This window comes from Mixophyes fleayi, chromosome 2, assembly GCF_038048845.1.
Source record: "Mixophyes fleayi isolate aMixFle1 chromosome 2, aMixFle1.hap1, whole genome shotgun sequence".
Classification (NCBI taxonomy): domain Eukaryota; kingdom Metazoa; phylum Chordata; class Amphibia; order Anura; family Limnodynastidae; genus Mixophyes; species Mixophyes fleayi.
Window position 1 is genome coordinate 25,535,610 of NC_134403.1, and position 27,583 is coordinate 25,563,192.

At 40.6% G+C, this 27,583-nt stretch overlaps 1 protein-coding gene across 1 annotated transcript; it reads right to left on the reverse strand.

Moving 5' to 3' along the window:
* Nucleotides 1-5,597: 5,597 nt before the first annotated feature.
* On the reverse strand, nt 5,598-27,191 carry TYR (tyrosinase). The gene is made up of 5 exons (XM_075198700.1): nt 26,283-27,191; nt 19,883-20,099; nt 19,014-19,161; nt 13,527-13,708; nt 5,598-6,299 (listed from the first exon to the last, which is right to left on the reverse strand). The coding sequence occupies exons 1-5, from the start codon at nt 27,099-27,101 to the stop codon at nt 6,085-6,087; spliced, it is 1,581 nt and encodes a 526-aa protein (XP_075054801.1). The 5' UTR covers nt 27,102-27,191; the 3' UTR covers nt 5,598-6,084.
* Between the last annotated feature and the right edge of the window lie 392 nt (nt 27,192-27,583).

The following is a 27,583-nucleotide window of genomic DNA, read 5'->3' on the forward strand; positions in this document are numbered from 1 at the left end:
ATTGCTAGCAGAATTTTAATAATAATTGAAAGAATAAGGTATACAATAATTGCTCTGTCCCTGCTCGAATGCTGCCTGTAACCTAATCCTGCTCTCTCCCTCTGTCAAATGGCGATGGATTGCTGTGGAGGCTGGTATTTATGCATTTCAAATATCGCGAGAACCGAGCTCTGAGATCCGACGACGTCACGAGGACGTTTTGCCTCGATTTCAAATCCGAATGGGCAGGAGAGTACTGAGCCTACTCGGCTCGGTACTCGGATAGGTGAAGTTCGTGGGGGTTCGGATCTCGGGGAACCGAGCCCGACCATCTCTAGTTATAACAGCCTACGATTTCGGGGCGTGAATGGGGCGGAAGAGGAGCTTTGCCGTAGTGAATTCACAGTAAGGGTGTGCCAAACTCAAGCGCACGCAGCCACGTCCGAATTCAGCTCTGGCCAGCTCAAAGTTACATGATTTTTTGCCATATCTCTTGCTCCAACCACAGGTCTAGTCTAGATCCTGATCAGTAGAGATGAGTCTTGTATGCACGATATAACATGTGTTTGCAATCAGGAGCAACTGAAAGAATGTATTTTATGTTCAGTAGACATTGAGATCATCCTAAAAATGTAGTTCATGGGAAAGAAATTGTTTGACAAAAAACATTTTTTTTATTTTTTTTTTAAACTGCTTTGTCATTAACACCTATATTGTTTTACTAGGTAACATTAATTCAATATTTATTTTCCTGTGCGTTCTTTTGCAAATTTTTGATCCACATAGGTATTGGACGTATACTACTGTGTCCGGTGTAGTAGAGCACAGCAGAGCTGCCCCCGATTTCAAAAGCACACGTATCATCAGTTACTTATATAGCCAGTGGCGCACGCAGGGGGGGTTTCTGGTTCTCCAGAAACCCCTCCCCCTCCGCGAACCAACGGTACTGTACAGCAGCCGTGGCGCTGTCAAAGAAGCGTCCGCGGCAGTGCTGTATTGTAGTATAATACAGCACTGCCGCGGATGCTGCTTGACAGCGCTGCGGCTGCTGTAGAATTCAAACGCGCCCAAAATGGAGCTGATGCTGTTTCTGTGTGAGTAATAGCGCTGGAGAGTGACAAGAACACTGCTATCCCGGTTTCTGTGTGAGTAATAGCACTGGAGAGTGACAAGAACACTGCTATCCCGGTTTCTGTGTGAGTAATAGCACTGGAGAGTGACAAGAACACTGCTACCCCAGTTTCTGTGTGAGCAATGGCACTGGAGAGTGACAAGAACACTGCTACCAAGGCCCGATGCTCCCATTAGGCAAGGTTAGGCAGTTGCCTAGGACGCCGGCTCTGGAGAGCGCCTCAGAAATAAAATGACTATAAAACTGTGCGGCGCCCGTTGACCATACCTTCCACGGCTGCCACGCAGCGTTCAGATAAATCCACGGGGAGGGGGGAAGGGGCTATTGATCAACACTGCCGCCTCTCTGCTCCGTCTCCTCCCCTCCACTCACTGACTGACTGTCGGGCGTGACATCATCAGCACGGCCCGACAGTGTCAATGAGTGGAGGGGAGGAGACGGAGCAGAGAGGCGGCGGTGTTGAGGCAAGGTAAGGAAAGACATGGGGAGGAGGGTGCCGATTTTGACAGTGCCAGGTGCTGATTTGTAAAGTGTGCCGGGGAGGGGGGGGGTGCTGATTTTGACAGTGTGCCTAGGGCGCCATGGGCCATAGCACCGTTGATCCTTTAACGACTCAGCATATACACCTCCTTTCATTACAGAGACCTACAGGGCTATTGCAGGTCCATCTGTTGATGCCCATAACAGTAAGTGTAACAGCAAATGAAAGTCCAGCATACTACCACATTCAAATCAACTTTTATATTTTTCTTCTAAAATAATGCTTATATAGAGTGTGTAAGAGAACATCAGGGGATTCTTTATTACATTTGTCATTATCATATATTTTATGGTTTTATTACATTGATTGAACCGAGCGTATAAAAGCACTCTCATATGAAGGACCCTTTGAAGTCATGCCATTGAAAGTATTGGCCAGGTTTCAATCTCTGCCAATTCCAAGTATGTGTAAAAAAAAACCAAAATATAGAAATAAATCCTACTGTAAGGAGCAGGGAGGCTGTGCCCACACGATGGCTCAGAAACACCCACATTAATGTACTTTCAACCCCTCCGTCCACAAAAGGAAAATCTTGTTTTATGCAATACAAGCACCTAGATCTGCCCAACATCTCCCCCGCAGAAGCCTCTGTAGTGACATAAAATACACGTACATCTCCCAAAACAAGAATCCCCCAAAACAGATGTTCCACACAAAAATAAGTATATATGGGTTCATGTAGCATTGGCTTCATGTGCAAACATAGAATGCATTACGCAGAAATGGCGCATTTATACTTTTATTTGGACTTGCACACGGTGGTAATTGTTATTCCGACTACTATATAACCGACAAGTATACAGACATAAAAAAGTTGGGATTACTATAACAGAGACATGGTTTCAATCCACACTTACATTAAAACAGATAGGACATTTCCAAACACACTGACATCCAGACTATTACAAATGCAGACATACCGGCACTTCACTTTTACGTCACAAAACAGTGACATTGAGATTTCTGAATTTAAAGTAGCAATGGCAGAACTCGGCAACTGGACAATTTAATCTTAGAGTTGGGCGCCGTTCCACACATCTTAAGACGATTGCATTATGATGTTTGATGTATTAATGTAGATCAAAAAAATATATTTTTTTTTTTCCCAACACTCCAAAGAACCGTGCTGATGATCATAGCGATCTTTGCTCCAGGAGTCTAGCACCCATAGATACATCTCCCAAAATGTGTATCTGCCGCTGCTACCTCCAAATGTCTTTCCATTACCTAAAACCCTTTACTGTACTCGATCACATCCCATCCCATCCCCCTGCACGGATGAAGACACTGCAAATCACAGGCTTGCATCAAACTCTAGGGGGTATATTTATCAAACTGTGGGTTTGAAAAAGTGGAGATGTTGCCTATAGCAACCAGATTCTAGTTATTTAGTACATTCTACAAAATGACAGCTAGAATCTAATTGGTTGCTATAGGCAACATGTCCACTTTTCAAACCTACAGCTTGATAAATTTACCCCTAAATGAAACCCTTCATGTCTAGGGCTGTATCTAACTTGTGCTATTAATTCAGGTTGATCAGGAGTGTATTATAGGAAACTAAGGGGTATATTTACTAATTTACTAAACTGCGGGTTTCAAAAAGTGGAGATGTTGCCTATAGCAACCAATCAGATTCCAGCTGTCATTTTGTAGCATGCACTAAATAAGTGATAGCTAGAATCTGATTGGTTTCTATAGGCAACATCTCCACTTTTCCAAACCCGCAGTTTAGTAAATCTAGCCCTAAGTATTGCAAGTTAAAGATTTCAGGTGTCTGGGGAAAAAGTGAAAACATGGGGGCCTAATGAGAACACAAACACATTCTGCTGCAGGGCTTGAAGTGACCTTTAGACCTGTTGCATTTGTCTATTCCCAATTTCTCCAGTATGATGTATGACCCCAGCTGCGTTCAGCCTGTGCTCTATACTTAGCTTTTTATTAATAAAAATAAAAAATAAAAATAATGGGATACTATGTCACTTTTTAAAGAAATAAGGTATAAAACTTACCTTTTAACCATTTTCTTTTGTGTTTGTACCATAAACATAGATTGAGAATCAATCTGGTGATTATTAATATTATCCCATAAACTGATGATTGGGAATTCCATTTGTCTTTAAAGACAAAATACCCTACCAAATACAAAAAGTAGCCACTGTGTTTAATATATTACATCATACTTGCCAATTCTCCCTGAGTGTCAGGGAGACTCCCTGAAATAGGGGTGATCTCCTTCACTCTTGATAAAGCTATCTTTAGTGAAACGTACGTTGGGGCACATGGGTAATTGACGTCATTCGTGACGTCATACCCGGAAGTGAGAGCCAGTGAGCGGCGATACCGCTAACGCTTCCTGACTCACATATTTCAATGGTCAGAAAACTATTTTATATTTCAATATATCGCCGCTTGTTCCCTTTCTGGGTTAGCAATAAGTATCTAATACTGGTTAGGCGCCTTATCATGTATCTTAACATGTGACATGTCTCACATGTGCATAGTGCACCAATATATTTCAACAGCGCTACTATTATCCTCCAAGCTAGTAGTATTGGGGTATTAACAATTGATACCTTGTTACTGAGTATAGCAAGTGAATCCAATAAAGCTAATGCTCTCTGACATATATATATATATATATATATATATATTTCAATGGTCAGAAATTATGAAACATTCTAATGTAGCGCAGTATTTTTCCCTTTGATTGGTGCTTTAATTATGTATCTGCAACAAGTAACATTTTCAATCCATGTTTAGTGCACTAATGTATTCCATTAGCGCTACCATTATTATTTTTTAAGCCAGTGTTTATATACTAGCACTGATATTCTATTATTTATCAAGCCAAAAATATATATAAACACATTAGACCTATGCATATGACTATACCCAGACATAGCACGGTTTCTATTATCAGCTAACAATTCTAGCTACTGAGGGATTTTTTACCCTGAACTTTAAATACTTCACATACTATATGTTACACTGATTAGTAGTTGATCCATGTCACTGGGAATAATCTGATCCAATATTATTTGTAGAACATCTCAGATTCTATTCGTCCCTACCTCTCATCTCATATAATTAATGAGGGTGTTGATATTTGGATCATATTAATAATAATAAACCCCCGCTATTTTCCTGGCTCCACTGTCCGTGGTATCATTTTATACACTTTTTTCACGTTTATCTCTTTTTTTTTTTCACAATGAGGCTATCGCAAATGGAGATATGTTTTTTAACTAATTTCTATCAATAAAGGCATTTTCCCTATTTAACCAAAAAACCAATATAAACAATTCTCATATTGGATTATCTGATAGATTTCCTACATATTATTAGAACAGGCATGAACCTGGAATGTGAGAGATACTCAACTATCATGACCGGATTAGGAGTGCTCTAGAAATCCATTTCTTTTCTTTCTCTCTCTGTGTTATATTCGTGATCTCCCTCACTCCCTGAAGAGTCTGGCATTCTCCCTGATGCTGAGCCAGTACAAGACGTGGTTGGCTTCACCATCTGTGGCATGATGACACTGTTCAGAAATTGTGTCCTATGTTCATGTATTGATGCCTATGGAGGTGGCCATTTTCATGGAGACCAAGATTTAATGAAAGACTGACAGGTAAGACAACATGACTTCAGTAATGGAGACAAAAATGTAAATGACACTTCAGTCTCTAGAGATTCATTAGCGGCTTTTATTTGCCTACTCTCCCAGAATGTCTGGAAGACCTCCCAGGAGAGCAGGGCAACCTCCCGGTCCTCACCCCCACAATAGATAAGTGGGGGCGGGGTTTAATGACACAAATATCGCGTTCTCTTAGCCCCACCCCCTGTTGTAACTGCCCAAAACTGTGACAATCGTTTAGGGGTGGTGCCAAAGTGATGCGATTTGTCAAGCCCCACCCCCCACATGCCCAACCTCCCCCGGGATCTCCCTGTAGCCAACGAGGAAAAGTTGGCAAGTACGTATTACATATATCTCCGTACAACACACTGTATGAGGCACATACAAAACCAGACTCATTTTCTCCCAGTTTAAGAAATGGGTTTACTGTTTGGTCATATTTAAGGCAATAATGGACAATTCATATGCCCTACATAGCATAGCATGGATTACTGTAATATTACACTCAGTGACAGTATATATTTTCTTTACATACTTTAAAGGCACATAATTAACCCTTCTCAGCCCAAGCAGAGGACAGACTGTACGAGGGGGGGAAATAAAAGGGTTAATATTGATTCACAAACTTTGGAGACTAAAATCATGTAAAAATATATGTCCTGCTTTTTTTGAGCATTACACCACCTCTGTTACATGGGAGATGTGTATTACACACATTGTGTATCACAATGTCAACAAAGTCCCATTTAAAAAGCAGTGTACTAATACTTCAACGTCGCTGGCGTTCTTGCATCATAGATTAGATTGATAGGTGCTATGATAGTCTTCCGCTTCCATTAGAGGCTGGGTCTCTTCCGACATGGGCCTCCTTCTCCTCCGGCACGCCAAGCGCGCCAGCAAGGCTACCACCGCCGTAATTAACCCGCCTACTACCGCCGCTCCAACGAGCCACGGCCAAATCTGTCGTGCTTGCTCCAGATATGGGGTCAAGAAATCTTGAAGAGTACCTGAGTGATTAAATGGGAGACCAGTCAAGTTATTAATTTAATAGCATTTTAAATGAATATAAGGATGTCCACGTTGTGGATTTGTACATACCCTCCTACAACTTTTACTAAAGAGATTGTGTTTGAGCAGTGATTTTGTAGCATCAGGCAGAATTTTCTTTTTGGACTTGCTGCCTGGGTTGCAGCATAGGTGGAAGGCCCAAAGGCTGGCCTTGTTAATGGCAGAAAATCCATAAAACAGTACATCGAAACATTTACATAAAACTAAATCACTCTCCATACACATAGCAACTCCAAAAGTTAATATGGTTATTTTAGGCCGAGTTTGGTGGCATTTTTCCTTCTGAAGACCACCAATCCTATTCTTGTCATCTGCTTTCAGTAAACATCATACAATTGCTCCATACAGATCAGCTAATGTAACACAGTCTAGTCTATTCAGTCATTCTGTGACATAGGACAAATATATTATCTAATAGGTATGTTTTGCCATCACTGGAAACTGGCAAACCAAGAGTGTCTTATTAGTGTTTTTAATTTCTCAGCAAACAGTCACTAGGAAAACTGCTAGAGATAGGTCATGTCGAATTTAGCGCTTAACCAGGTTCAGTATCGGACTGTAATGCAGGATCCATTCCAAAAACATAAAACAAAAGCAAACACTTCATTTCTAAAGGGCCTACTATAAAATAAAATGTAAATAGTGTAGTCATGTTTTAGTAAAACTATTAGATAAACTATGTTGTGTAATTACTGGCAGTGACCAACAGGAGGCTCACAGCCCACAAGAATTTGGGATTCATCATCATCATAAATAATTATTTATATAGCGCCAACATATTCCGTAGCGCTTTACAATTGGGGACAAACATAGTAAACTAATAAACAAACTGGGTAAAAACAGGCAGAGGTGAGAAGGCCCTGCTCGCAATCTTAAAATCTATTGGACAATGGGAGTTTGACACATGAGGTTAAGTCTACATTTGCAGTTGGCCCAGCCAGACTGCAAAGGTAAAAGTGACTCATAAGCTAAATGATCCTGTAACACAACAACGTTGGTCAAGGGGTAGTTGTATAACGGGTGGTAATAGGGTAGTGTAGTGAGGGTAAGAGGGTGGTTGAGGAATATTATAAGTTTGTCTGAAGAGGTGGATTTTCAGAGAACACTTGAAAGCTTGTAGACTAGAGGAAAGTCTTATTGTGCGAGGGAGAGAATTCCTTAGAGTTGGTGCAGCCCAAAAAAAGTCCTGTAACCGGGAATGGGAGGATGTAATGAGGGTGGATGAGAGACGCAGATCTTGTGCAGAATGGAGTTGCCGAGTTGGGAGATATTTTGAGACGAGAGGAGATGTATGTTGGTGCAGTTTTGTTGATGGCCTTGTAGGTTAGTAAGAGTATTTTGTATTGGATTCGGTAAAAAACAGGCAACCAGTGTAGAGACATCCAGAGTGATTCAACAGAGGAATAACGATTTGGAAGGAAAATCAATCTTGCTGCTGCGTGCAAAATAGATTGTAGGGGTTTGAGTCTGTTTTTGGGAAGGCCAGTAAGGAGGGAATTGCAATAGTCAATGCGGGAGATAAGTGCATGAATTAAGGTTTTTGCAGTGTGAGATATGTGCGAATTCTGGAAATGTTTTTTAGATGTATGTAACATGATTTAGATATAGAGTCAATGTGGGGAACAAAGGATAGGTGCGAGTCAAGGATTACACCTAGGCAGCGAGCTTGTGGGGTGGGATTTATGGTCATGTTATCAACAGAGATAGAAATGTCAGGTATGCTCTTGTTGGTGGGTGGGAATATTATTAACTCTGTTTTAGAAAGATTAAGTTTGAGTTGGCGAGAGGACATCCAAGATGAAATGGCAGAAAGTCAATCAGTTACACAGGACAACACAGATGTCGAGAGATCAGATAAATTTGGGTATCATCCGCATAGAGATGATACTGAAATCCAAAGGAACTTATTAGATTTCCAAGAGAAGCGGTATAGATAGAGAACAGCAGAGGACCTAGCACTGAGCCTTGTGGTACTCCAACTGATAGGGGAAGAGGAGCAGAGGTGGCCCCAGAGAAATTAACAGTGAAAGAGCGATTAGAAAGGTAGGATGAGAACCAGGATAGAACAGTGTCTTGAAGCCCTAGGGATTGCAGCGTTTGTAGACCTCAACATTAAGTGATTATTATTACCATTTATTTATATAGCACTAATAATTCCGCAGCGCTGTACAGAGAACTCACTCACATCAGTCCCTGCCCCATTGGAGCTTACAGTCTAAATTCCCTAATATACACACAAAGACACACATACCAGGGTCAATTTGTTAGCAGCCAATTAACCTACCAGCATGTTTTTGGAGTGTGGGAGGAAACCCACGCAAACACGGGGAGAACATACAAACTCCACACAGATAAGGCCATGGTCGGGAATTGAACTCATGACCCCAGTGTAAGGCAGAAGTGCTAACCACTGAGCCACCGTGCTGCCATGAGTTCACTTCTCCCGAGATATGGGAGCTGAATTTGCCCTCAATCAACTGATGTCTTCTCATCAAGTGCCCAGCACTTATGATCATGATTGAGGACGAACTGAGCTCCCATGTCTCTGGAGAATGGGCTGTTCTGCTAAAACCAGCCTATTCAAAATCTTTATCTTAATATTTTCTCATAATTCTAAATTCTGAAGCCCCAGGTTAATAGCGCAAGTTGGGATACTTTCATAGAACGGTTTAATGTTTATTTGTTATCCAAAAAGAAGTGTGGTGTGAACTGTATGTTCTACGCAACTCTCTGTCACACAGGCACGCCTGCTTTTTTGTTTCAAAGTTATGGGAGCCCCAGACAAAGGCCAAATGCAATTTCTGAAAATATATCACAGTCCAATGCCTCTGCCTATAGCAATTGTAGAATGCACCCTTTACTGAACCAAGTCTCACGAATATTTATAGGTATTCTACACATGTAGACATAGGGATATTCTAAAAAAAAAAAAGTTGCACAAATGATGACTCAGGTGAACCATTTATGGATGAAAGGGCTTGGTCATAAGTTTTCAGGCTGATTATCATCCAGATTTCAATTAACCAGACCATGAAGTCATCCAGAAAAATGGTAGAACAACTCAATTGAGTAACGGGGAGTATTGTAGAGTTAAGAGAATTTTGAAAACTAGCAAGACGGAAAAGGTGGTTATACCCACAGCAACCAGGTTCACAGTGTAATTTAGAAAATTAATCTGATTGCTATAAGAAAGACCACCATATTTTTTCCAATTGCACCAATTTTCATATCTATCCCGCCCAATATATTCTCTTTAAAGGAAGCTATGGGGTATTCCCAGGTTCCTTTACGAGAACACTGTACAGTAATTACATCCTCATTCTGCACCGCCCCTCCAGACTTTATAGTAATCACCTGAAATTAACAATTTAAGAAAAATCCCACAACAAGGGGGCTTTTGGTCATGGCTAAAAGTTATACATGGAAAGATGCACCTCCCTGAAGGAATTACTTCTGCAACTGTAGTGCTGAAGTATTGATTCTAGTAGGAATGCAAATACACATCCTCGTGTCTGTTAAGAAAAGACAGTGTGTACATTTCCTATTGACTATACAATATTCTAAAGATTTGTGGCCCCCAAGACATTGGAATAGGATCCCCAAAGGAGTTAAAAAACCAGGCATTTCCTGCCATGTCTATTGTATCGCGTTAATCTTGCTAGAATATCAATATCACATGATCTATTCCTAAAGGGTTTGTATCAGAACAAACAATATAGATCATCTCACATGTAAGTGTTTTTAAAATATCTCATCTCTGTCTACAGTGTAGATTCTAAAAACATTTACGTGCACAAGATTAAAAGAAACAGATACAAACTGGTAAGGACTGGCTGCAAAGTCTTTACTAAGAACAAATTCTGCAAGCAAATTACAATCAACAAGAATGCATATTATTAATATAATGTCTAGATGTTTGTTCATGTGGCTTAAACCTAAAATCATGGTTTTTATTTCTTTAAGTTTTTAGATGCACACACCTATTATAATAGTCTTTTTGCTACTTGATGTGTGTCAACTTTAAAAACTGCATGTGTCCCTACACAAAAAAAACCAAACCATGTTATTCACATATTTAGACACGTTTATACGGGAGGAGTCTAGCACTGGGATGTGGCCAATGCGTGAGATGGAAGTATAGTGTATACTGTGTACGGTTTACAAGTAGAAGGGAAAAAAGAAATTGGCATATTTGTCTACTAGACACAGCGACATTTACAGAAGCAATCTCATCCCCCTCTGCCACACCAACGCCATGTGTGACTTATACCATGTACCGTACTAAGCTACAGAACCTTCTATTCCCTGTATTCAAAGGGCGCAACTCCTTGGTACAATGAGATACATATTTAAAATGTTTCAACATGGAGGGGTGCCCTGTTATGACCGCTACAAGTCTGGTGTTAAAGAAAATAGCTTTATAGTTAAGCTTAAAAGAAATTGGCACAGCATTCAAACGGGTACAAGGCCTAGAAATGGCCATAAACAGAAATACCATATCGATTGGGCAAGATAAGTTATCCTGAATCAAAATCAGAGAAGAAATAAGCTTGTACTCTTAATCCCGTATTATATATGGTACTAGCTGCACAGGCACAGCAATATAAAAGGACTTGTATGTATACATAACAAAGTAGTGTTGTCTGTGCTGGTCCTGAACACTTAGTTTTGCTAGATACACACAAATATGCAAACATGAGGTATTGGTTCGTATTTTGATCAAAACATTTATGCCTACATTCCAACATCAAAGTGTACCTCATTGTATGCAAGTACTACAATGACTTATAAGCTTCAAATATGTATTTTAAGCATACAAGTCAGTGTAGGACCTGACCACAATGAGGTACCCTTGATGCTAGGATGCAGGCTTAAATGTTTTCATAAAAATATGAACCAATACTATAGGTTTTAATTTTACTAGACACACAATTATGCAGTGTTAAGGACAAGTGGCATCAACTATTTGTATTTGTAAACTAAAATTATCCTGCTAGTTCATTGCATTATAAGAGGAAAGACCAACATTTGAAATGAACAAATGTACAAGGCCACATGTTTAAGAAGGCAATATGAGAATCTCACTTTAGGTGGCATCAGGAAGGAAAACGGAAGACAGAGTCACAGATTTTTACATGCAGAGTCATAACCGTCAGAGCTGCAAAGCATTGACATTCACAATGTAGAGTTTCTGTTTACCCACTCAATTAGGTGACGGCAACTTACACTTTCCCGTCACCAGGTGGGGCCGGTGGAAAGACAGCGTGGGAACCTAAGACACGGAAGAGAAACCGTGGTAGCAGGACAAAATCAGGAGCCGGTGGAGTTAGTAGCAATGCTGTACAAAGTTATCGCTATTACTGAACATTTTGCTTTTGTTTTAAGAGTCACTGGAATGTGCTCGGCTGTATAACAGAAGATCTAAAATGTGGCGATTGTGGAAAGGCGGAACACGATTTTGTAGTAGAATCACCACCATATCTGCCTACTCTTCCATAAGGACCAGTAAACCCCCGAAAGTCTTTTCTTGTGAGGGGCACTTGATGATGCGATCCACATCATTGCGCAGAGGTGGGTCCTAATTGCATCATCATGACCCGGCGCAACTCAAATTGCATCATTGCGCATTGGGGCAGTCATCTGCTTTAATAAGCAATATTGACTGTTTCACTTGGGAACGGAGAATCTTATAGTATTGGTAGCAGTAAATAATATTCACCCTTTTCTCCTTCTCTCATACAAAATGAGCCTTGCCAATTATATTCAGCAGAAAGACCCTAATTTAGATGTACAACACGCAAGAACAGAAAATACCATGATGCCCATAACATTGTAAAATTAATGGCCCTAATAAAACTATCCATGAATAAAATCGCTGTAATTAGAATTATCCTGGGTATACAGGTCTGTTCAACACTCAGTTTTTATATACTGAAATTCCTTACTTAAAAGTAGGCTGGATCCCTGCAAATAGCCTGTACCAAGCGATCGCTCTAAAACACAGAGGGAAATGTGTTCTGGCTCCATCAACGGCTGCTTCATTAAAATACTGGAAGTGCTATTTAATGATACAAAAGACTAAATGCTTTAATTAAATTCAGGCAGTTTTCCCAAAGAAGCTACCTGCTTTTCAAAACACTCCACTGTACTTAGGAGCACACTTTTTTTTTTTGAGAGATATTTTTTCCAAATCTGCAAAACACTTTGAAGGACACTTGAGTGAGCAAATTAGAAAACCACATGCATATTAAATGTCCTACACATTACCCCCTCCCCCCCTCTTCTTAAAGTAATCATCCTAATGAGTAATAGATGGATTTGGAGATCATTTTTGATATTGCCATATGGTGGCAATCAAATACTATTAGAAATATCTGGAGATAAGCATTAAGAAGGGTTCATTGAAGTTTAAAGTGAACCAGCCATTGGGTTGCTTTTGCTGTGGTAACACTTGTTCTGCTCCCAGGCTATCTTTCTGTGCAGTTTCCTGTTGTGCCAGTAGGTGGCAGCCAGTAGCGATAGTGTGGCAGGTCTAACAAAATGACTGATGAAACTTTGGGCCTACTGCACATGCTCAATCTTCTTATCAGTACTAAACCAATAGAAAGTCTGAAATCATGTTTATACGTTATATGCAAATAATTTTAGGCTCCTTATCTATACAAGGTAATTGGATCACTCAAGGAATGCCAAGCACCTGTTTCCAGTTCGTTTTTCCTAACTTTTCGAGTTTATGTGCCATCAGCTGCATGGAATAAGGCAGGGCAGGAGGGTCCTAGCATAATCGGTAATTGGCCCAGTAGAAACATGTTTAATCTATTCAGCAGCTAAGGATTTATTTTATTTGCTTTTTATACTAACTATCTTTTTTGTATTATATTAGCTTTTATATTAATTTTTTACATTAAACTATATACCTGTTAGACAACCTGAGTGTCAAGTGTTCTTAATCCTTTATACCCTGAACCCACAGTTTCCAACCGGGAACAGATGGGCAAATTGTTTGTCCATATTCAATGCATAAATCACACACTGGGCAATCCGGTCAATCATTGTGCGTGAAATGTAACGAAACCATGGACATAACTAGCACTACATATTTTATAGGAAACCAAGAGTATAAAATTAATCTATGCACGCTTTCCTCCATGGTACAATATATTTACCCGTTTCTGCAAGATAATCATAATCATATCCTAAATCTCTTGCCGGGGCGAAGAACTCTCCGTTAGTATACAACGGAATAAACGGAACCATGTTATACCCCCGATTGTGTCCGATCGGTGCATTGGCTTCTGGGAAAATGTCGATCGTTGGTCGATGTCTTCTGAGCCATTGCTCAAATATGCTGAGGGAGAGAGAAATTAAAACGAATCAGTAAAAATATATGCACCTTTGCTTTATGAAAGAATGGATTGTTACAGAAAACGTAGTAACGCCGCTCTGCAAGGACGCAGATGTTGCTTAGCACATCATAGGAGAGAGATGTGGCTAGAGTAGAGAGGGGCTTCTCAGGGTGGAGTGACCAAACATTGCCAGGCCCCCCCTTACCTCTGGGGCCACCAAGCCCCCTATTGCTGCTGGGCACATATTGATTTAGGTCACTGAAGAAACGAGACAAGAACTACTATTTCAAGAGGCATTCCTTCGGCAATCATGTAGACCTACCATTCGGGATCAAATACCCAAGAAGTGGCTCTAGTAATCGTAGTACTCTTCTTTGGTGATAGTTACCATATACTACTTAGAGAGCACCCAAGTACACAAATAAGATATTGGTTAAAAATACACCAACAGTGTACATATAAGGGTTCATTATTCTTCTTGTGCACAGGCTCCTTTGTTATGTCCACATATCGATTTAGTCAACCAGAAATACCAAAAATAAATATAGAAACTCTAGAAAGATGAAGACTATTGATGCATTGTTGTTGACATGCAGAGGGGAATGGCCTGGAGAACGAGTTATTCAGTATATTTTCATTTTGCCCATTATTGTCTAGTGTCTCCATGGGAAGAACCTGAAATATAATATGAACTTTTGGTCACACATCATACCAAATGAGCTTGTCCCTTCTACTTACAGGGACGGATTCATGATCTGTCCATTTGTGCGCCATATCTTGCACCAATTCACTTTGGTGCATGCTTCGAAATTTACACCTTTGAATGTCATTGCATGCAAGTCATGTCCAAACGTAAATTACGTAACTGCCTAGGGCAGAACTTAAACTCGACTCTCACAGCATAGTCTATTAAAAACTACATATATGCATGCCACTAGCTAGTAAAGAACATGTGTATGCAAGACTATAAAAAAATAAAAAGTGTATTGTATGTAAAGCATGCATAAAAAAATTAAATATTTTTATTAATTATATATTAGGAGTTAATTTTTTTTGCATGCGTTCTGATGTGATCTTGTAGTGCACATATACATTTGCGTATCCTGCACTCTGTTCTGTTAACATACAGCCTGTAGCGTTTAGGCAGAGTGTACTTACACCCAGATCCAAATCAATACACAGATCTGCTCTAATTTGAATACAGGCGGAAGTACGCTCAAGTTCAGTGCTCTTTTTCAAACGCAAGTTGCGTTGGGACTTGAATCCGGCCCACAATGCTTGTGAAGATCTTACAATATCTTCTTGATGTAGGAAAAAATAACGCCAAGGAACGCAACCTGCAAAGCACTAAAACACTTGTAATTTTTAAGGCATTAGAATCCGGAAAGATTTTTAAACCATAAAAGGTTTTGAAATATGGTAACAATAGGGTAGGTGGACATCACTTAATACATACCAAAACCTATGCAGAGCTAAATTTATACCCAGCATACTAATTGCCATGTCCACTCTGTGTAAGGCAACATGTCCAAATAGCTGTGCAGACTTTGCTTTTTGAGCCTTCCCAGCAGCCACCTAATCATTGACTGTAGGTTGTGTGATTATTTTGCCATCTCTCTTTTTCAAAAGAGATCTATGGGGGAAAGTCTAAACAGGCTTGCATTTCAAACATGGTTTACCGTCACTTAATATGTAGTCCTTTAACTACACAAATTGATTTGCATTTTATGCTAGAGAAGGATTTTCAAAATCGATACTTCCCGTTTAAGTGTTGTGAACGAGAGCCGCTCAGTCCATTTCCTTAGCAAATTATTTTTATTGCCTGAAACCATATTTCCTCTGTACTCCTGATGGGGCTCCCTGCAGAGCAGCATCGTGTTAGGTCTGTAGCATGGTAAGAAGATACAACTTCACTAACAAATCATTATTTGCCATCCAGGAAGTTTCTTAGGGAATAGATTCCTTTCCAGTTTAGCTCACGTCTTGTGTGGAATTTCGTCAGCCGTCTACACAGGTCCGGGGAGAACGGGGTCTTAGAAAATGGATCATACAAAGTAGCTGGGGACATCTGCATAATGTAAACACAGCAAAGATACTTTGATGCAGGATGAAAAATATAACATTTCATGCCAGCTCTCAAATCTCATTGTTTGACTCAAAGGGGCGTATTCAATTGTTTGCCGTGACCGCGAAAAACGAGCGCTCGAAAAATATTACTGTTTATACTGTAATATTGCGCGTAATTACCGTTCATACGGTTATTTACTCGCTCAATTTCAGCTCGCTGCTCAGGGAGCTGCGAGCTGAAATTGAGCGAGTAATTATTGTATAAATGGTAATAGTTTTAACAGGCTCGGTTTTCGGCGGTCACGGCAAACAATTGAATACGCCCCAAAGAGTTTCTGCCGAAGAGATTAACATACAGGCAGAAGACAGTCAAACATATTGGTATAAGGACAGGCGGCATTGAAGGGTCAATGCAGTTTTGTACAATTATTATATCCACAAGCATTATTAGTCTTCAAAGGGGGTATATGATTAAGGTGATTAATTATTAAACTTCATAATTGAAGACACTCGGACAAAGAGCAGATGAAGTGGACATTGGCTGGAGCCTGCGTTACCAATCAGATCTTTACAATACTGCCAGCAGCAGACTATTTCAGGAGATTTTGCTGATGCTGATTTTGTGGAAGGCAGTGACCTGTCCACTCGTGTTCCAAGGACATGTCTGCATGCCATCGAGGTAGTGTTTGTGACGTGAAGAGGGGAATGGAGATAAACCGAAAGCTACAGAGAGTTAGATAGTAGAAATAGCAGGGTCCTTATTCAGCACAGAGTATTGATGGGAAACTCCAGAGGTTTCGGTGCGGACCTTCCCTGAAAAACTCCAAACCTACCATGCCCCATCTTCCCCAGACCTAAGTGTTGGAGATCCCAGCTCAGTGCACTGAAACGCTGGAGAGTTCAGGACATCTATGTTGTCACACAAGGACATGTCGTCATTGGGGCTCCCTTAGGCTTTTCCATCCCAAATCCAACCAAGATATATAATGACTCAATGTTTTAAAGGATACAGAAAGTGTAGGTGGGAGCCCTGGCTAAACAGGATTAGGTATTCTATAAAGGGATTGTAATGTCTCCTGTTTATATCTTCACAGTCTGACTCTGGCAAAAGAAGTGGCCACAAGACTGGATTGGCGCCACCTACCATGAAAACACGCTGCCCACTTCAGCATAATATATACCCTGCACCTTTATATTGTGCCAAACCAATTACAATATATACAGCGATAAGCTGAGTTGGGTAGTGCAACACCTTATATACAAATAAGAGGATGCCATAAATTATTAATAGCTGTCCAACTTTTTTGGTCTATGGTACTGTATAAAACTTACTGCTCAGTATTTTTGAAATCATCTGTTTTTATTTCGTATACATGGAAAGCTGAATGTTAAACAGTTTTCCGGTTCTGTATGTAACAATGAATATTGTTATTTATACTGTAATAAAATAACTGTTTCAAGGGAAGGGTGTCAAATATTAGCCCGGAATGAAAGTTGGGGGGGTGGGGGGGGGGGATTCAGGACTCATCTCAGCAGCCTATAGGAACATTTTAAGGGAAATGTCAGTATGTTATTTATTGGTTTACATTTACCATCAGTGACCATTTAGAAAGGCATTAGGTCAATGTTACTTTGCCCAATTGTCATTGTGTAGAGGAAATGTTTATTGCTAGGTGTTGTATATTCAGCTAGGCCCCTCACTGCCTTTCCTTGCCCTATCATCATCCTTTATCTATAAGGCAACATAAAAGTTCCGCAGCACTGCGTATGACATTCACAGCAGTATACAATACACAGACTGCAACTATCCATAATATATTACGTAATACATGAAAAATAAAATACAAACACCAGTCATACTGAGTAAACAAATGCTACACAGATGACATGGTATCTAGGCACATCTCACAAGGTCATCACTCCCACAAGTTGTTGTATCGCCCCCCCCCCCCCCCCCTCACACTCATCCCATTGAGTCATTGCCCAGCAAAATGATGGGCAACAGGGCGGACCAAGGTCACAAACAGTTCTCCAAGCCATCACCTGTTGCCCTCAGCTCCTTCCTGCTTATTGTCAGATTTGTGGGTTGTAGAACATGTTCATCTTACATTCTTAAAATATATGGTGATGATCTATTACAAACAGGTGTATTGTCATTTGATTAAATGTATTGTTTTAACTTGTTATAGAGGTTCATGTGTGGCCCTTTCCGAGGTTCGAGGGCTGCACCATTCGGCCCCCGAAGTTTATCAGGTTACCTAGCACTGGTCTCAGTGAAGTAGGGGAATGCAGACCTATAAATTAAGAACCTTGTGAAATTGGGAGGTGTGAATATAAAACATCTTAATATTAGCCAACTACAAAAAAAAAAATAGTTAATGTGACTTTTGAACACCAAAAAATATATAAAAGTTTTTCAATCATGTTCAACAGCAGGTTTCTGGGAAATTGTTTTCATATACTAACTATAACCGATTAACTCAGATTTAATGTATGGCTGGTCAGTTCATTGTGGGTGGACTATTAAAAAACAAAGAGTTCTGGCTTTAATGACCTGAATATAATTTTACTTTCTGTGGAAAGGCAGCAGATTTTTTAAACTGCCCAATCCTAACCTGCCACTATTGTGTTTGGTTTGAGTGAGATCGCAAAAGACCACTCAAACAACCAGATCTGTCCAATTTGACCATTGAACTAGTAATTTTCAGGTCATGTAACCAGATCAAAAAAAGCAAGTGGCCAGCTTCATATGGACTATTCTAGGTCTGGATGACCTATGGCTATCGAGATGTTGTGAAACTACAAGTTCCAGCATACCCTGCTAAAATATCAGTTAGCAAAGCATGCTGGGGCTTGTAGTTTCACAACAGCTGGAGAGCGACAGGTTGTCCAGACCTGGGCTATTGGAACGACCACATTCTCCAACCAGCATGCAGAGTCTTGGCAGCAGAATCATTGGTGCAACAGGAAAATGTATGGTACCATGTATGGTACCACTTTGGTAGTTTGTTGACTTTCTTGATGAACCGCTTGTAGTTGCACTAAATCTTAAAAAGCTCTTCGAGAATTTAAACGGACTATGGTTGGAAAATTGCCCTGTTGTATAAAATACTGTGTTTTCCAAGTATTATTTTGAATAAGCCACAACAGTCATTTTTCACATTTGATCAGTATTTAAAGACATCTGATTTCAGCACGTATATCAATTGATTGGCTTATTGATGCTCTTTCAAGACTCACCTGTCAACAAACGCGTGGTGAAGAACAAAAATAGGGTCATTGGCGGAACCCTGAACAGAGGACATGGAGCCGTTCAGCCAGACATGCAGGGAATTGTGCATGTTACTCTGCGAGCGGTTTGCGATTGCAGTCCGTGTGTTAGCAAAACCTAGACAAGACAGCAAGAAAAATATTACAACTATAAAATAGCCAGTGTAAGGCACATATCAGACTAGTACTATTAGTTTCTGTGGATTTGCAATAAACAAGTGGTTTGATAATAAGAGAAAAGGCAAGATTCAATTTTGAGCAAATCTTGATTTAGAATTCTGTCTTCCGCATGTTATCCACCTATTTTTAATTGTGAAGATGAACACATCACAGTCAATATTGGGCAACTGGCTCCGTAACAACCATGATATCGGATATCGGACACTATAAAAATAATTAGGATCCTATAAAGGTAGGTGTCAGTACCCAACTGCCAGAACTAAGGCAGAAGTGACAGACAGCTTGGCCATGGAGTTCAACAGCTGATCAGGTCCTGTCTGGAGGTAAATTGAATGATGGCCCAGATATCGCATCCATGAGTCCAGCGACAAGATCAGTCTGCGTATGGGATTCTCTAGACCAACACAGACAACAACCAAACCCACATGATCTATGAAAGTTTGCGGATCGTTTCTGGTAGCAGTGAAAGTGGTAGCCGATATAGAGCAACCATGATTAGTCTATTTTATTCCCACCCCATTGTTTAGTACCGCTCTGCTTTTGCAACCCAAATATTTGACATCAGAGCCTAATTAAGACCCCCATGGGGCCCTAGGGAAGATATTGGTTCTGGACCAAACTTTGAAGACTGTTAGAGAAATGTATCAAAATGCCTCTACCTTCCAAAGTGTTCCTGAAGCTGAAGTTGGCAGATCGATCCATGGGTCCAGTTTCATAATCCGCCAACGATACACAGGCCTCAACGTCGGCCGAGGTAGGCAACCCGGGAGTACGGCTTCTGTCATGACGTCCAGGACTCCGCAGTAAGGGGCCTTCGTTTGTGCCGTTGCACAAGATTCTCAGACGATTGTATTCTTCAGCCTGACTGCACACAACCTGAAGATACAAAAGCAACTAATGGATGCTATAATTACAAACACATATCTATCCTACGATTTAAAGCTTTCTAGCGTTCCAAAACAGAACCTGAATGTTTTGTAGAATACTCAAGTCCCCCTCCTAACAAAAAAAAAAAAAAAAAAAAAAGGTAGAACCTATAGAATAGATAACCATACACCATCTGTATTGTTTAAAACTTCCATTCAGATTGTATTCTGTGGTGAGGATTTTGTCCTCAATTAGACCCCGAAATTCTGAAACATTCCACAGAAAAAACTGAAGGCGATATATTAATTATACATTCTGGTGACCAATTGGCATGTTGACCAATTGGCATGGTGTAACCAGACAATTGCAGTGTTTATGGACTCAAAACAACTACTGGTACAATGAATATCTGATTGTATGGGCAGAACAGTGGCTTAGTGGTTAGCACTTCTGCTTCACAGCAGTGGAGTCATGAGTTCGATTCCCGGCCATGGCCTTATCTGTGTGGTGTTTGTATGTTCTCCCCGTGTTTGCGTGGGTATCCTCCGGGTGCTCCGGTTTCCTCCCATACTTCAAAAACATAGTAGTAGGTTAATTAGCTGCTATTAAATTGCGCTTAAGTCTCTCTCGGTGTGTGTGTGTGTGTGTGTGTGTGTGTGTGTGTGTGTGTGTGTTAGGGAATTTAAAGTATAAGTTCCAATGGGGCAGGAACTGATGCGAGTTCTCAGTAAAGTGATGTGGAATTAGTGGAGCTGTAATAATAGATGATGGTGAGCTCCCAGATCAATCAGTACTTGTAGAAAAGGTAGTCAGACCAGAGCCTGATTAAGGGTTCAGGCCACCCCAGCCAGTATGCTGATAGAGTTCCCTCGCCGTCCATACTCGGATAAAATGCGGCAGATTAAAAACAAAAGTAAAAAAATTGTCCTTCATTTAAAGCCAGGATTTCTTCACCCCACCTTGCCCTCCAACAAATACCACTGCGATTTTGAAACTCGGCTCCACTTTAAAAAATAAAAAAAGTCACATCAATCTGTCACTTAATTTTGCACCCACCAAAAAAGCCTCAATCCCTAGGATGCAGCCTAGTCAGCCTATTGGATAACCAGATAATGATTTTGATTTGATCATGTGCGATTATCGTCTAACCACAGTAATTGTGACCCATTGGATCCGATTGTTCAGCCCGAGTGCCGGATGATCTGTTTGATGTGGTCAGTGCATCTGCCTGTGTATAGGCACCTATGCTAACGCTTTAAGTCAGAGGAGTAGACCAGCTACACATGAAGGTTTACAACAAGAAGCATTGCAGCCATGTAGAAAGGCCAAGCACCTAGTCCAGAGGAGGCATCACATAAGTGCTTTAAACACAAGCTCTTTATTCATTTAGATGGAAGAGACTCCATAACTGCTCAAACAATGCCAAGGTGACAGGTCAAAAGTAAAAGAAAAGTGGAGTAAAAGATCATCCCTTGTCAAATAGGAGAGATCAGGCTAAAAATACATAGAAAAAAAAGAAAAGAAAATAAATGATTTAATTGCATCTTTGCTTAAATGAGCTTGTGCATTCAAAGTGAAGGAGGAACACTTTCCTTGTCAGTCAGCGTGGCATTGATTGCATTCGTATGGGCACATTAGTTTTCAGCTGGAAAAGAGCTAATGTTTAAAGAGCCCAATAGAACATCGCCCTAAAACATAAAACAAAGAGGTTAGAAAACCCAATTCCAACACATTTTGGAAGATTACATTTGGACCCTGACCTGACCCACATAATGGCAGAGATACTTTATTGAGGGTGGTACAAACAATCACAACATTATATCCAGTTCGGAATTACTTAACATTCCTAAATAACTTGATATCCTTGAAGCATACCGACGTCCACATGGTCCTTAATGGTTATAAAAAAAACAGAGGAATAACCTAATAAAAGTACTAGAATTTTGTAACCGTTTTATTTCCGTGGTCTGCTACCCTAGTACAAATTTTCAAAGTAAAGGGAAAATCCCAATGCTCCATATTATTTGTGATATACTAACCCCTTAACGTGGAATTCAGCAATATGCCAATTAATATGAACCTAGCGTACTTGCGGATTCCGATAGACATCTTATCAGCCAAGACACACGTGTGACGAATTGTCTAACAAGAGTCTATTACGGTTATTGTATGTGGATATGTGAAAGGCTTTGTTATGGTCGCAGCCTGGATTTCGATCACTGAATCGGGACATTGACGTTGGTGGGCTGCTTTGGCCATTGTTACATCTCCCATAGCACAGTTAAAGGAATAAATCCTACATACTTGTGAGCATCGTCTTTAGAGGTACTCAGATTTATTAGAGTTTAGACAGTTTGGATTTTGTATAATGATTAAATGATTTACCAGTAACCAAAGTACAGAGTTGCTTTCGTTAGTCCAACTCTAGTCTTACATATGCCGACAGAGCAAATCATTTGGTTAGAAGTTATTGCACAGTAAAAGTTTGCACCCATGTTTGTAAACAGCCAGTAATGTTACACCCTCTTTTGGACTATTTAGTGAAGAGAGAAAGGATCTATAGCCAGTTAAACTGGTGTTTTTGCTAGAGATAGGGCTTCCTCATTCCCCCCCCCCCCCCCCCCCCCATCAATGGATTAACACCAGCTAGAGAATTGACTGGCTTTCTCCATGCAAAGAAAGGGGACGTCTGTAAAAAATAAAATGGTGGTTGTACACGTACCGCCAACCCACCTCCCCTAGTACCGCCATCTCGCTATACAGTCAATGAAAACACGCTTTCTCAAAGCAATTTTTTTCAACAGTAACTAATATTAAAGTAATATTTATCACTCAGCGGCTACAGCGGTATTTTCTTGGTAAATCATGACGATAGGAGAACCAGCCCTTACACCGCTTTATAATAAATTACAGAACTTGTACACTGCCAGTCCCCCCAAGTCATGGATCTCAGTGCCTGACCATGTGAAAGGACTACGGGTAGATGAAGGACAAGAACCCAACTCTGCCACCCAAGACAATGTTCCCACCCCATGGGTGTAACAGTCCTGTAAATACCCCCATTGTTTAAACATTGTGCTTTCTAAAATATCAAACTGATTGCATAAAGTATAATTTTGCTCATTAGATTTCATATAGCATCCCTTCGTACTGTAGGCACGTCTATCTAGCCATTAAAGCAGTCATGTATTTTTCCTTATTTTGCCCTACCATTTGATATATTACAAATCTGCTCATTAAATAGGGGCATATTTATCAAATATATTTTTCATTGAAATCCCCCCAGTTTTCGGGGATAGACGCATATTAATCCCCTTTATTTAGGACTAGGGCATCGAATGCTTTCCCTGTCAATTTGAACGCAAAAGCAGTCCCCATAGGTTTCTATGGAGATTGCTATTTTTGCACCAGTCAACAGGTTCCGAAAAAGCAAAGATTTTCAGAACTTGTTCCCGATGGCCAACGCCAGCTGATCATTGGGTAGAGGGATCTTTGGATCGCTCACCACAACAACTTACCTGCTCTCTCCTCCGGTCACTATCGCAAAGGTAACCACTTTGTGATAGTGACCATAAAGGACATAGGACAGGGGTCTTCGCAGGAACAGCATGACTTCTATTCCTATTGAAGAATTTGAACAACTAGTCACCCTATGCCAATCCTAGAGCGGTGTGGACATAGAGGGCTAAAACCATTTGCTGCGTATGTACCATTCATGTAATTGTGCTCTCTCTTCCTAGTTTGTAGTATTCTATTGTGCTCTTATAAACCATGTTCTTCCTGTGTGTGGTGGTGGGTTGTTTTTTTTTTTTTATGGTGTAGATTGTACCATTATATACAAGATACATCTTAGCATGACACATGGCATTGTAACTGCAAAGGACTGTACAACTTCTGGGTAGTCTGGAGATTATCCCTGAAATGTGCGGCCTCAACTTTTAGTGACTGCAGAAATCATCCTCTCTAAATCTAGAATTGCACTTTGCACAGTTTGTTTCAAAAGACAAGACAATATATTATTATTATTATATTATACTCCCTCCCCCCTTTAACAATGGGAATGGTAAGTAGCAGCATTTTGCATCCTTTCACAAATAAGTGCTCAGACACCAATTAAAAATGTGCATGTACCTCTAGCTTTGAACAGTACATTTCTGGATTGTTTTCTAGATGGGGTACATCTCTCAGAGGCATATTTATTAACCACCGCTTTTTCAACATGATCCATTTCAACCATTTTCACAAAGAAGATCCCCTACAGAATCCTCTAAACTCCTTACTACCACTTACAAAGCTCTCCCCAGTCTACTGCCCCCTATATCTCTAACCTCCTCACCATTCACACTCCTGCCCGCTCCCTGCGCTCGGCCAATGACCGTCGCCTCTTCTCCACTCATATTACCTCTTCCCACTCCAGAGTCCAAGACTTCTCCCGAGCTGCCCCCCTGCACTGGAATAACTTCCCTCACTCCAGCCGTCTCGCTCCCAATCTGTGCTCCTTCAAACGAGCACTCAAAACTCAACTGTTCCTGAAAGCCTACCAACCATCTACTTAACCCCTCATCCACTCTGCTTGTTCTCCCCTCTCTCCCCTGGTCCCTTCTTCTCCCTTGCATCACTGCCTCCCTTCGTGCCCCTTTTTGCCCACCCTCCCTTAGGATGTAAGCTCGCATGAGCAGGGCCCCTCTCCCCTCCTGTCTCCATACCTGTTCTTCTGCTCCGCCCTCACTCCATATGTCTGCTCGGAGTTTCTGAAGCATTGGTACTTTGTGTTTATTGCCCTGTAATGTTTTACCCTGTATGGTCTACTGTTTGTGCTGTGTACGGAGCTGCGGAAACCTTGTGGGGCCTAACAAATAAATGATAATACTGCAATGCTTTTCCCATAGGCTTCAATGGCTAACGCCAGATTCAGCTTGGAACTTATTAAATAGTGCAAAAAAAAAAGGGTATACTTTAATATGTGGCAATCTCCCGAAAAATGCTGTCTTCGGGGGATTTCAATGAAAAAGGTGATAAATATGCCCCTTATAGTGAAGGGAAAATTTTCCATTATTTATTTTTTTCACAGAGCACAATCTGCCAACACCACAATTTTATCTGGTGTAAGACAATGGTATTTGTTTTTATTTATTTTTTGCTTTAAAATTTCCTAGTAGCAGATTTTCTTTGCCGTTTCTATTAAAAGTAAATTTCTTGAAAAGTAAATAAAAGCAGATAAGCAGCAAGACAATAGTATTTAAAGCAGCAATGGAAAATAAAGCACAGGAGCACAGGAGGGTAGAAAACACACAAACCAAAAAGTTTGTGTCACCGGTCCCTAAACAGCATTAGAGTATGAAATCTTTGGTAATTACCCACAGAAATCTTATTTTGGCTCCTGGATAGAAATCTTAAACAGAGTTTACACACACATACATACATACATACATACATACATACATATATATATATATATATATATATATATATATATATATAAAAAGAAAAACAATAAATACACAAAAGCACAAATTCAAAAACCTTGCAAAAAAAAAAAAAAAAAAATACAGCATGTGCAATAACAGACCTATCAAGCAACACCTTTTGACTGTTGAATTTTTCGTACCATATTATGGATCAAAGTTATACTCCAGATACATAGATATAGATTTGTGGAAAACAATATCTACATGTACAAGTGGAACATGACCACAGAAAATAGTCCCCACAAACCCGTGGAAGGTGCCCAGCGATTAGATTGCTGCGATGAAGATTAGCTGAACTTAATTACAGCACCTGGATATGCAAACAGTTCCTTAATAAAATATGTCTTTGGTGCTGCAAACACAGTCTTCTCATTAGAACAAGGTCTACAAGGTGCAGAGTGAGATGAAAATTATTCACTAGTAGTCTCAGATGAGGGCTACGGCTGAGAAGAGGTGAGCAACCTGTGGCTTCCCAGTCCTGGGGAACTACAAGTCCCAGAATACCCTGCCAGACATTGGTTGGACTCTGTTACAGCTTCAGCTCTTGTGAAACAAAGTCCCAGCAGAACAGATAATGTGTAGGGTGCTCAAATATATATATATATATATATATATATATATATATATATATATATATATATATATATATATATATATATATATATATATATATATATATTTTAGTGCTGTGAAGGCCTTATCTGGCTGGGTTGATCAAACTTACCTGCCAGGAGGAGAAGAAAGAGGCTGGGCTGAGGAGGACGGTGCTGGTTGGGTGGACCCCCCCAAAGAACTCATCAGTACAAATATCACACTGCTGGGCGTCTCTCCAGTCCCAGAATGGGATGGTGAAGTTCTCATCCCCAGTAACCTTCTGAATTTCACGTTCCCATTGAAGCAGGTAGAACCTGTGCCAGGGGATAAAGCCCGGGGCTTCATGGGCAAAGTCAATGTCACTCCACACCTGGTCTCCTTCTAGAAAGGCGTCCCTGGATGCGTAATAGTGGATCCAGACGAACAGGTCATAGGTGTTGATATCTGCAAAGAGCGGGTTGGACCCGTTGTTCATCTGGGCATAGGTGCCAGTGGCAATGACATAGTCTGTACTGATGGAGCGCTTGGCCAGGTTAAGATAGGCGATGAACTTGTCTTTCTCTGCAGTGCTCATCCTAAAAATTTCCTTCCTCACCAAGGTCCGCCTCACGGTGCAATTTGGCCCGGTGTAGCCAAACTTGCATTCCGCACAGTTGAAGCCCATGAAGTTACCCCGGCACTGACAGGTCCTGTTGTAGAAGACAATGGGCCAGTTTTCTCGATCATCAATCCCAGCAAAAGGGAACTGTGTCCCCAAAGCGGAGTTAGACACAACGACGTCCTGGCATGCACCTCTCCCCGAGACCTCGCCACAAGGAGAACCATCTCCAGGCCAAACTGGACAGCACTCCTTGCTCAAGAGGACCTCTGCTGTGCTGCATGCCCTAGGAAATTGCCCATAGGACGAGGGCAATAATAGCAATAGGGTACCAACTGCAAGGAGCATCATACTACTTTTTATGGTGTCCCCTACTTTACAAACTCCTCAGATCACCAGAACAGACAGGGAGGGGATGAAGTTATACTCCTCTCTCTACACTTATTAATTGGGCTAATCACGTGTGCAGGGCTGACTCCCAGTGCACAAAATATCTAATCCCTCCCCTCATTAGCACTGCCAACGTGAACTGATGGACACAGGAATGTGAGTAGTATTTTTTTTTTGTAGGCAGCAAATCATTCTTAATTTTATTTTACAATCATTATATAAAGTTTTCAACTTTTAAATGTAAAATTTAGGATCTCTCCAGAGACTTTAACGGCTGTTTGTTTTTCTCATTAAAAGGTCAAACAAATATAATCACAGACAAATTAGATTTGTGCTTTAAGAAGAGTGGAACTGATGGATTTAATAAGCCTGGGATACCATGTGATACTTCGTCTCTCCCCATTCATGAAACAGGCAGTGTAGGGACTGAACTTTAAAATGCC

Coding starts and splice junctions, on each gene's coding strand:
- TYR (XM_075198700.1), bottom strand. CDS start 27,101: ATGATGCTCCTTGCAGTTGGTACCCTATTGCTATTATTGCCCTCGTCC. Junction 19,162..19,882: donor CTTCAGGAACACTTTGGAAG/GTAGAGGCATTT, acceptor TGTCTTGTCTAG/GTTTTGCTAACACACGGACT. Junction 13,709..19,013: donor CACCACGCGTTTGTTGACAG/GTGAGTCTTGAA, acceptor TCTCTCCCTCAG/CATATTTGAGCAATGGCTCA.